Below are 12,455 nucleotides of genomic sequence, written 5' to 3'. Positions count from 1 at the left end.
TCCAAACCCACCTGACCCCTCTCCCCCAGACAGCTAGCAGCACTGATGGTGGCATGAGCAACATCCAACACTGCTATTGTTAGCATACTAGCTCAAGCTGAGCTATCACAGGTCTGTTTTACTCAGACTGGAAATTACACTTTTCCACTGCAGTGTAGATAATCCTGCTTCAGCATGGCAGGGTATAAGTATACTTGGCACTCCCTGACATCTGTTTATCTAACCTGTTCTTAAAGGTCAGGGATCCCACAGCCTCCCTAGGTAACCCATTTCCTTTAGTCTTTCCAGTTAACTGCAACATAAGTGACACTGTTGACGCTGTTGCTTTAACAATCCTAGTGATGCATGTCTATTTCTTATGCTGAGTACATAGCTATTGTATTGGCTATGATCAGAAGTCTAAGTCAAAATTTGCAAAAAATGCATGTTTGTAGTTAGCTTCTGAAATTCATGTTTAAGTGCCTGATTTTAAACACCCCCTTCCTTTTTTAAATCTTGACCCTAGTTTGTGGTCAGATGTATTTTTGTCTGCCCTCTCCCACGCAAACGTTGAACATTAAACCCAATTTTCTTCTCACCAAGTTTTCAGTTATTGAAAATTCAGAGCTTAATCAAAACCCCTTACAAGATGCACATTGTAGTGGAATTTTGATTTACCTCTGACTGCTAATTTGTATTTACTATTAATGCCACCTGATGTGCTACAAGTGGACTGCACTAATAAATTACATTTCAACAGCTAAAATAGCCAGGAATAATTATAGGCTAGATCAGTGGTTCTTAAACTTTTTTTTCCTGCAGACCACTTGAAAATTGCTGAGGGTCTCGGCAGACCACTTAATGGTCTTTCCAAATGTTGTTTGTAACATTAGCTAACTATTGTAACGTGCTTTGGATAAAAGCGCTATATTAAAAAAAACAAACTTTTTTTGTTCTACAAATAAAAGCACACAACTTATTTTAATATCAGTAGTCTGACCTTTCTAATGCAATGGATGTGCCCTCTCTCCCCTGCCGCAGCAGCCCCCAACTTGGGGCTGGGAAGGGGGGGGGGGAGGGGCTCTCCACCACCACAGCAACCACAAAGCTGAGGCTGGGAAGGGGTGAGAGGAGGGAGGAGTCTCTCCCCAGCAGCCACAGCCCTGGAGCTGGGGAAAGTCACCTCTTTCTCTGGCCGCCGCAGCCCTGCACATCCCAAATTCCCCCCACCCCCTCTTCTCACCCCACTTTCCCCTACCCCCTATTACCCCCAAGGCCACGACCTCACCTTAAATGTGAGGTATTCTCCAGGGTCCAGGCACCTAATTAGTGGAGCCACGCTTGCGTGGCTTCATTAATTAGGTGGGTGGCCCTTCATTTTCTCATGTGCAGCCGCCCAGGCACGCACCTGAGAGGGAACTATCCACGGACCACCTGAATGGAGCTCGCAGACCACAGTTTGAGAACCTCTGGGCTAGATCCCTTTTCAGATTATCAAATGCAGGCACTGCATGGTCCATGATTGTAGATCTCTTCAACAAAAAGATCTTAGATCCCACTAATTTCTCCAACATAACCACCTTCACATTTCAAAATATAACAAATGCATCATGGCCAGATGGAATGCTATGTAAGAGCTATCATTCGCAGAAAGCTTCAGAGGTGGGTAAATATCAGAGGTGGGTAAATATTACCCCCATTTTACAGATAGGGATATGGAAGCACAGACTGGCTAAGTGAGACAACAAGTTACACAGGAAGTCAGTGGCAGAACAGGAAACAAACCCAAGTCTTAAGACTTCCAGTCTAGTGCCCTATCCACCGCAACCTGCTCTCAAGAGAGCCAGCCTTAGCAGTGTGGTGTAGTGGATAGAGTACAGGAGTAGGGTTCAGGACTCCTGGATTTTAGTCCTTGCTCAGTCACTGGCCTACTGAGTGAGTTTGAGGAAGAGAGAGGTGAAGTAACTTGCCCAGTTTCCCCATCTGTAAAATAGGCATAATGATATTGACCTCCTTTGTAAAGTACTGAAATCAACTGACGAAAAATTCCATATAAAATTAGGTATTACTAAATATTGGAAGGCCTGCACCACAATCATCCACCATAACCACAGCATTATTATTCATAGGGCTGGGAAAGTTAAGAGTTTTTTTGGGTTTTTTTTTTGTTTTTTTTTAAAACACATCCTTAACTCATTTTATATAAATGAGTATCTCTCTACCTATCTCCCGTAGAATGGGGCTAGGTCCCCGAAATTCCTGCTAAAGTAGAGCCCTGCTGATTGAAAAAACAGGAACAAGGTTATTTTTGTGAAGAACACACCTAGGAGGTTTTGTGTTTTTCTAGAAGAAAAATGAAAGCTGTGACTGAATGTAAAAGAAAATCTTTGAAATCTGTTAAGGAAACCAAAGTGAACATGGGATGAGATGTAAAGTATTTTCATGGATTACAAACTGCCCAGGAGACATGAGTATGAACGAACACCCAATTTTCCACATGACACAAGTTTGTCAGTGAGGGTGCCCCACATTTCTACAATTAAGACCAATGTTTCATATGGATAGTTTGTTCCATAACTGCTCACTCACTATGCTGTTTCTTGTACATTACTCTGAAGTATAAGCTGAGACACTGGTCTGATCCAATATGACAATTCATCTTTTTCCTATGATTCTACATTCTTCAACAGTAATAATATGCTGGAATACTATTATTTAGCTATTAACAGGTTTCATTAGAACCCAAATTATTTCTGGATTACTCCTGATTCAGACAACAAAAGAGGTTATTGAGAAAGGAAAGGGTAAGATGACAACATAACAAATGTGGGCTCTTTTTCCTAGTTCTAACACCACCTCTGCAATGAGATCACAGAAAACAGAAAAAAGTTACCTCCATCTCTTCCTCATCTTCAGTATCTGAAGGTTCATTGCACACTGCCAGTTCAAGCCGCTTAGTTTTATCTTTGCGCATAGCATCATCTGCCATTTCCATTGCTCTTTTAATTTCAGGCTTTGAACTGTAAAACATACCTCCCCTCTGAGTTTCCCTAACTGCTGAGCCTACAAAACATGCAAATAATAGGTCAGAACCTGAAGCAAAGTCTAGCCTGAGGCCAGTCATCACTGTAGATGCTCACTCTCCACATTTAAATAAATTATGTTCAGACCACTAGTATCATCCAGCATTTTTGAATCACAAGTCCAATATGACAAGTTCAATGTGAGATTATTCCACCTGACTGATTTTAAACATGTAAACTTATTTGTTCAGCATGAAGTGGGGGGCAAGACTTGCCTAAGAGAATTAGTTTGTATATCTGTCCAGTAAAAAGTGTACCTAGTGCAAGAACACTGGATGAGTCTCACATTTCTACAACTGATTAGTCTTGGTCTGAACATTTATCCAATTATAAGAAAACTATTTTCTGGATTTAGCATTTACAATTAAATTCTATATCTGACAGTACCCGTCATGGTTGAAAAACGACAACATTTTACACTGGCAGCATGAGAGCTCAAATTGAGACTATGATCTGGGAACGAGACCTACTCAAATAGAATCTTATGCCCTTTCTGTGGATCACTTTAAAGAACTCTGGTTGAAGTTAGTAATCCAGCTTCTACCCATTGGCTTTTCAATTAGAACAGAGGTCCCCAAACTGTGGGGCACACACCCCCACAGAGGCATAGAGGAACATCCGGGGGAGTAAGCAAAAAACAAAACAATGTAAAACTTTAGAGCCTACAAGTCCACTCAGTCAGACTTCTCATTCAGCCAATCGCTAAGACAAACAAGTTTGTTTACATTTACGGGAGATAATGCTGCCCACCTGTTATTTACAATGTCACCAGAAAGTGAGAACAGGCATTCACATGGGACTTTTGTAGCCAGCATTGCAAGGTATCTACATGCTAGATATGCTAAACATTCATATGCCCCTTCATGCTTCGGCCACCATTCCAGATGACATGCTTCCATGCAGATGACACTCATTAAAAACAAATAATGGGTTAATTAAGTTTGTGACTGAACTCCTTGGGGGAGAATTGTACGTCTCCGGCTCTATTTTACCCGCATTCTGCCATATATTTCCTATTATAGTAGTCTCAGATGATGACTCAGCACATCTTGTTCATTTTAAGAACACTTTCTCTGCAGATATTTGACAAAATGCAAAGAAGGTACCAATGTAAGATTTCTAAATATGCTACAGCTCTCAACCCAAGGTTTAAGAATCTGAAGTGCCTTCTAAAATCTGAGAGGGATGAGGTGTGGAGCATGCTTTCAGAAGTCTGAAAAGAGAAATACTCCAATGCGGAAACTACAGAACCCGAACCACTAAAAAAAGAAAATCAACCTTCTGCTGGTGGCATCTAACTCCGATGATGAAAATGACCATGCGTTGGTCCGCACTGCTTTGGACTGTTATCAAGCAGAACCCGTCATCAGCATGTCCTCTGGAATGGTGGTTGAAGCATGAAAGAACATATGAATCTTTAGCACATCTGGCATGTAAATATCTTGTAACGCCGGCTACAACAGTGCCATGAGAACACCTGTTCTCACTTTCAGGTGACATTGTAACAAAGGGCTTGGCTACACTTGCAGCTGTACAGTGCTGTGAGGTAAACCTGTCTTCGTACAGCTGAGTAGGTTAAGCACTGCAGTCTGTACCTCTGAGGTACAGATATCAGTAGTTATGCCTTTCCATTCATGCACACTCAACTACATTGCACCTCCCTGAAGTTTATATACCCATTATAAAAAAAAAAAAAAAAAATGAAAATTGCCCAATTATTTAACATATAATTGTTGGCGTGAAATGCATCTACATCTTCTGTATGTAATTTTTAATACATCTTCCCCATAGAAAATAAATTCTAGAGTTAAATACAGAGTTAGAAAATATATTAGCATTTTTCAATTTACATGCAGATGGGAGCAAAATAAGATAAGTAGTTAACAGCTTTTAAAATAAAATTATAAACAAATTAATCATGCAATTAAACAATAGAATACCATTTATTTAAATATTTTGGATGTTTTCTACATTTTCAAATATACTGATTTCAATTACAACATAAAATACAAAGTGTACAGTGCTCACTTTATTTTTTATTACAAATATTTGCACTGTAAAAAATAAGTCTTTCAATTCACCTAATACAAGTATTGTAGTGCAATCTCTTTATCATGAAAGTTGAACTTACAAATGCAGCACTATATACAAAAAATAACTAATTTAGTTTTATTTTTGAATGCAAACTTTAGAGCCTACAACTCCACTCAATCGTATTTCTTGTTCAGCCAATCGCTCAAACAAGTTTGTTTACGTTTTGCAGGAGATAATGCTGCCTGCTTTTTGTTCACAATGTCACCTGAAAGTGAGAACAGGTGTTCTCATGGCACTGTTGTAACCAACGTTGCAATATATTTACACGCCAAATGTGGGTAAAACAGAGCAGGGGACATACAATTCTCCCACAAAGAGTTCAGTCACAATTTAATTAACGCATTTTTTTAAATGAGTGTTATCTGCATGGAAGCATGTCCTCTGGAATGGTGGCCGAAGCATGAAGGGGCATACGAATGTTTAGCATATCTGGCATGTAGATATCTGGTCACCGTACAAGGTCTCCCGATTTTATAGGGACAGTCCCGATATTCAGGGCTTTTTCTTATATAGATGCCTATTGCCACCCACCCCCATCCCAATTTTTCACACTTTCTATCTGGTCACTCTAACACCTTGCAATGCTAGCTACAAAAGTGCCATGCAAATGCCTGTTCTCACTTTCTGGTGACATTGTAAAGAAGAAGAAGCGGGCAGCATTATCTCCTGTAAATGTAAACAAACGTGTTTGTCTTAGTGATTGGCTGAACAAGAAGTAGGACTGAGTGGGCTCTGATGTTTTATATGGTTTTGTTTTTGAGTGCAGTTATGTAACAAAACACACACAAAAATACTACTGCATTTGTAAGTTGCACTTTCACAACAAAGATTGCACTACAGTACAGGATATCCTCAGACTTACAACACAATTGGTTCCTGAAAATTGCGTCATAAGTCAACAAGTTGTAATAGGAACCGCAATCCACTCCATTGCGGGACACAATGTCAAAGTCAAAACCAGCAGTCATAAGTCGAATCAGGGTGTCAATTCAGAACTGTCCTAAGTGCTGTTCGTCCTAAGTCCAACGTTGTAAAGTCGAGAACTGCCTGTACTTGTATGAGGTGAATTGAAAAGTACTATTTCTTTTATCATTTTTACAGTGCAAATATTTGTAATAAAAATATACACTGATTTTAATTACAACAAAGAATACAGTACTCATGAAAGTGTAAACATCTGAAATATTTAATAAATTTAAATTGGTATTCTATTGTTTAACAGTGCGATTAAAACTGTGATTAATCAATTAATGTTTGAGTTAATCACGAGTTAACTGCAATTAATCGACAGCCCTAGTTATATTCAATCTTGGAAACAATATAAACACTATAATTTAATCTGTTCTGTAATTTCTAATATTACCATAAAACTTTAATATAATGTATGAATTTAGAAGAAATCAAAGCTGTACTTCGCTAAGCCAGCCAAAATCTTAAGGATCACCAGAATTATTTAATCAATGTGTGTCTAATCCTACATCTAGTCTATTGTTCTCAGACAAATAGCAATCCTTGAGACATCTCAAGGTCCCCCAGCAAAATCAGGAAAGACCAGGCTTGACATTCCTGATATTTCTAGGGTAATAAAAACAAACAGAAAAATCTTTACAAAATATATACTTTCTATATCCGGAATAAGCAAAAAAGGACAAACCCTTTTTTTGTTTGTTTGTTTAAAACCCTTTAAAGCAAAGAGTTTCCATTCAATGGGAAACGGAATTTTCCCTACACAGGAACTTCAGCAGAAGTGTTTATTCCTTGAGACCAAACTGCCTCTCTCCAGTTCCCTTTTCGAATATTTAAGTTACACCTCTTACCTTTATATGGCTTTAAGTATTTAATGCTAACCCAGCCCCTTGTTGGGCTATCATCAAAAAATTGTACATGTACACGAGAGGATTTTCCTTTCGCTCTGACTAGAGTTCCTTCAGTTGGGTGGTTGTATACAAGACATGGCCACCAGGGGTACCCTTCCATCTTGGCCCAAACCAAATCACCAGGTGAATAATCACAGGAGATACTGCAAACACAAAGAGACAGAACTTGATTAACAGGTAAAAAGTCCCCAATCTTTAAGTCAGTCCCTTCATAAAAGTTATAGCACTACTTCTAAGTCAAACTATTTATCAGAAGCTACTAGAGAGACTGGGTTGGTCTCAGCAGGTCTTGGTTGCTCTTGGGTTAACAGTTATATTCTACATGCAAACACTTTTACTGAACACTCCCAAAAACCTCTAAAAAACCCAGCAGATTATCTATGGGGTGTAAAAATACCAGACATAATTTAGCTAACAGGGAAAAATCTTCAGAAACAGATTTTCAAGAGCAATTAGCAGACGCAATTAAGAACAGATTTTTAACGGAACTCAGTTCTCACTAAGATACCTAAGGGAAGTGACTGGAACTTTCCTATTTCTGTTAGCTGCTGAGGTTTTTTGACTGTTGGATTCTGAGGACTTGGGGAAAAAAAAAAACTGGAAAATAATGGCCTGCTTTTCAAATCAGCAAAAGCTGGAATCCAGTGATTAGCACAGATTTTATAGCACATATTAAGACATCAGTCAAACCAGCAACAATATTCAGGAGAGATTAACTAAATGCTAATTGACTCACCATCGTTTCTTTAAACTAGAAGAAAAATTGTTTCTTCACAAATGGCTATTCACTGTTTCTTTGAACATGATTTTCACAAAATGCTATAAGAAATGATTTCAAAGCCGTTTTAAGTCCTTCCCACCAAAAAGACAGTTTTATTCCATTTACAATAGCAGTTTATTTCCAGTACTGGCTAGCAACAAGCCAGTTTCAGTGAAAATGGACTTTCTGTATTAAAAAAGGACACATTATGTAATCTCACCACTTTCAGATAAAGTGGTGAGATTACATAAACTGTTTGTGTACCCCACTGTAAAGTTGTACATTACAGTAACTCCTCGCTTAACATTGTAGTTATTTTCCTGAAAAATGCAACTTTAAGCGAAACGATGTTAAGCGAATCCAATTTCCCCATAAGAATTAATGTAAATGGGGGGGAGGGGCGGTTTAGGTTCCAGGGAAATTTTTTTCACCAGACAAAAAACTATATATTCTATAGATATACACATAGTATACATTTTAAACAAATAATTTAATACTGTTCACAGCTATGATGATTGTGAAGCTTGGTTGTGGTGGTGAAGTTAGAGGGTTGAAGAGGGAGGGATATTTCACAGGGAAAGCCTTGCTGAGCCCTCAAGGGTTAACATGGGGATTCCCAACATGCTGCCTACAGGCGCCATGGCACTCGCCAGGGCATCTATGTGCGCCCACCTACTGGCCACCAGACAAGAAGCCACCGAAATGCCGCCGAGAAGCAGCGTTAAGAAGCGCTGCCACCGAAATGTCGCTGATGACGCTACTTCTCAGCGGTATTTTGGGAGCGACGCTTCTTGGCGCTGCCGCTTCTCACCGGCATTTCGGCGGCTGCTTGTCCGGCAGCCACACTCCTCAGCGGCTAGTCGTCCGGCGCCCACCACACGGAAAGGTTGGGGACCACTGGGTTAACACATTGTTGTTAATGTAGCCTCTCACACAAGGCAGCATGAACACAAGGGAGGGGAGACAGCATAGCAGACAGAGACAGACACACACCTTGTGTGTGGGAGAGAGAGAGAGAGAAAGGCACACTGCCCCTTTAAGTAAGCTGACCCACTCTTAAGTGCATTGTCTTTTTAAGTGGATCAGGAAGTTGAGGCAGCTCCCTGCTCTATATGAAGAAGGGATAAGTGGGGTGCAGGAGCAGGGGGAAGAGGGACACCCTGACATTAGCCCCCCTTTTTCCCCCTGCACAGCAAACGGGAGTCTCTGGGAGCAGCTCCAAGGCAGAGGGCAGGAGCAGCACATGGCAGTGGGGGGAGGGACAGCTGAACTACCTTGATAGCCTGCTGGGCGGCTGCAGCAAAATGTTAACCGGGACCACTTTAAGTGAGGAATTGCTAGCATTTAGAGAACAGAATTAGAATCTAGAGAATCTGGAAAATTATCTTTAACAACATTATAATAATTATACATAAAAAATTGTTTAAAACACTAAGATCGCAAGGTTAAGCACTCAAAAGTTAGGAAATGCCAGTATTACGATTGCAATTTCAAATCAGTCCCTTGTATGCACGTATTATGATACAGTAATTAAAATTATCACATTTTATTTCGACAGCACCCTCATCTCATTCAGCATATAGGATGGATGGTGCTCACTGACTAGGGTGATCAGATAGCATCTGTGAAAAAACGGGACGGGGTGGGGGGTAATAGAAAAAGTCCCCCAAAACAGGCCTGTTCCTTTAAAAACAGGACATCTGGTCACCCTAAATAAGCAGCTATTCAATATTTTGTTTTCTCCCTTATTCAGTGTGTGGCTGTCTATACTACAAACTTAACATCAGTGAAATTACATTGCTTGGCGCTGTGAAAAATCCGCCTAACCCCCAGTATAGACAGTGCTATGTCAACAGGAGAGCTTCTCCTGCCAACATGACTATTGTCTCTCAAGGAGGTGGATTAACTACAGCTGATAGAAACTCTCCTGTCCCTGTAATTGGGTCTTCACTACAGTGCTGCAGCGCTGTAGTGCATGTAGATCCGAGGTTCTCAATCTTTTTTTTCTGAGCGCCCCCACACACACACACACACACACACGCTATAAAAACTCCACCGCCCACCTGTGCCACAATAGCTGGTTTTCTGCATATAAAAGCGAGGGCCATCATTAGAGGATAGCAAGCATGGCAACTGCCTGGGGCTCCCACAAAGCTACACTGCTCAGGCTTCAGCCCTGGGTGGCAGGGCTCAGTGAGTCTAATGCTGGCCCTGCTTGAAGGCCACTCTGAAACCTGCTTGAGGCCCCTAGGGGGCCCCGGACCCCTGTTTGAGAACCACTGGCGTAGATAAGCCCTTAGTTACTGCACACTATTCAAACCCTGCTCTGAACACCGTATTATTAATTTTTTCATGGGTTTTTCTATGGCTAGGGTGACTAGATGTCCCATTTTTAAAGGGACAGTCCCGTTTTGGGGGACTTTTTCTTATATAGGCGCCTATTACCCCCCACCCCCGGGCCCGTTTTTTCACAGTTGCTATCTGGTCATCCTATCTATGGCGCTTATCATTACGGTATTCATCTTCCCAATACCGCTGTGAGATGAGGGGGTGTTTACAGGTGGAGGGGAGGAGGAAGACACAGAATGTGAATAAGACTTTAGAGCGCCTTTAGAGCCAGCAAGTACCTCCGGGAGCCTGCCCCCACCCCGGCACTCGGGAGAGGCCACAGGACTGGCTCCATCTGGTGCGAGTGCTGAGAGAAAGCACAGAAACCGAGCCCCTTTCGCGCCATGCTCCCAACGCCAACCAGCCCAACGCCCCCGGCCCCTCGTGCCCCCAACCACCAACAGTCCAAAGCACCCACACACACCCGCCTGCCCGGTTACCTGGGGGCCCGGGCGGCCTTGGTTCTCCCCTTCCTCGCCCCCTGGGCCTCGATTCCGCCGGATTGTCCCATCTCCGCCGCGCCACCGCCGGGAGCCAGGGCTGCCTCATCCCCGGCTGCCTCGCTGGAGGCCCAGCCCCTCTGCCTCGCTGCGGCCGGAGGAGAAGGGGCCTGGGCCGGACCGACGCCTGGCGCCCGGGCCTTGGGGAAGAAGCGGAGCAGGGTGCTTTGCCGAGACATGGCTGCGGCGGGAACCAACGACCTGCCGCCCAATCCGGGCAGAGCGCGAAACCCACCACCGTCAGCCCCGCCTCTGCTGGGGGTGGAGTGACCCGGAGGGGCTGGGCCGCAGGCAGCGCCTGCCCAGAGCTGTTCCTATCCCCCATCCAGCGGCGACACAGGCCCGCCCCTAACATATAAACTGGTATTATTATGCGCTACTTTAATAATCTGGCTAATTCTTCACTGGATAAGCCCCCGTCATTGTACAGCCGTATACCCACTGCACTGTGGCATCCTGACCTGCACCCTATCAACACGCACCAGCTTCAATGCAATGCGGCACCCTGCACCCTTCACTTCCCTGTAGGTCTATTATCTGCTAATCAATTGCACAACCGGTGCAGGAAGGTGGGTCTAAATTATGGTTCTAAGAAGGTCCCTAGATTTCTGCAGCACAGTGGATTGGAGTAGACTGGATGCAGTAGAGTGGAGTTCCTGAAGCAATTTCACATAAATTAAAAAAAAGGTTTTTATTGCATTAAATATGATAGTGGATACTACAGTGCTCCCTGTGCTATTTAATTTTTTAGTAAATTCAATTTATTTTATGCTATCTTCCCATAAACCTGGACTGCAATGACAATGTGATTTGCACAAATGTCCAGTCTTGGCACCCAGGATTTATTTTCAGGTAGTTGCTGAGCTTGAGAAGCTGAGATTTTGAAATATGGATCTACTCTAAAACATGACTCCAAAAATAGCATTGATTTCTAGAGAAAATAGCTTGATTTAAATAGTGTCTTCCCAAGAGAAAAGCTGTTTGATTTTAAGTGCTCAAGAGTCTCAGATAGCAATAGCTACTAAAGCAAGTGAGATAAACTTTCTGAAAGACAAATGATGTAGTAAAAAGACAAAGCATAGGTATGGAAAGCTGCCCATTAATAAAAAGAGACTGAAGAGTGATTATATTTTTTATATTTTATATTTCTTAATTCACTTTTTGGGGGAGGGGGTAATATCCTGAGGCTTGATCTGGTAAAGAATATTCATTATCTTAAAGCTAACAATGCTGACTTGATCATTGTATGCCAGGAAATGTTAGCTTGCCACAGAATAACAGTAGCCCCTGTAGCTCCACAAAAAGAAGCCATATATATGTATGTTATAGATTTTGGCTATTGAAATCCATTTTGGGCGGTGTTCAGTGAGATATTGGGAGAAATCATTAAACAATTTGTAAGCACCTAGAGGATAACAGAGTGATAAGTAATAGCCAATATGGATTTGTCAAGAACAACTCATGCCAAACCAACCTAATTTCCTTTTTTGATAGGTTACTGGCCTAGTGGTTAGGGGAAAAGCTGTAGATGTGATGTATCTAGAATTTACTAAGGCTTTTGATGCAGTTCTACCTGACATTCTTATAAATAAACTAGTGAAATGTAGTCTAGACGGAATTACAATAAGGTAGATGCAAAACTGGTTGAAAGACAGTACTCAAAGAGTAATTTATCAATGGTACACTGCCCAATTTGGAGGACATATCTAGTGGGGTCCCACAGAGGTCTGAGCTGGGTCTGATACTATTCAATGTTTTCATGAATGACTTGTAG

General features: G+C 41.8%; 1 protein-coding gene across 2 annotated transcripts in view; it reads right to left on the bottom strand.

Annotated features, from left to right (window-relative positions):
* MSH6 (mutS homolog 6) overlaps positions 1-10,893 on the bottom strand; it is a 28,741-nt gene extending 17,848 nt beyond the window's left edge. For both annotated transcript variants that reach the window (XM_054022807.1, XM_054022808.1), the window contains exons 1-3: positions 10,622-10,893; positions 6,974-7,176; positions 2,873-3,042 (exon numbers count right to left, since the gene is read on the bottom strand). In XM_054022807.1, coding sequence (XP_053878782.1) covers positions 2,873-3,042; positions 6,974-7,176; positions 10,622-10,860 — 612 coding nt within the window. In that variant the 5' untranslated portion in view covers positions 10,861-10,893. The remainder of the gene's footprint in view (positions 1-2,872; positions 3,043-6,973; positions 7,177-10,621) is intronic.
* Positions 10,894-12,455: the final 1,562 nt, after the last annotated feature.

The sequence above is a fragment of the Malaclemys terrapin genome, chromosome 3, assembly GCF_027887155.1.
Source record: "Malaclemys terrapin pileata isolate rMalTer1 chromosome 3, rMalTer1.hap1, whole genome shotgun sequence".
Lineage (NCBI taxonomy): Eukaryota > Metazoa > Chordata > Testudines > Emydidae > Malaclemys > Malaclemys terrapin.
Note: the sequence above shows the minus strand (reverse complement) of the source record. Positions and strands in the feature narration are given on the sequence as shown.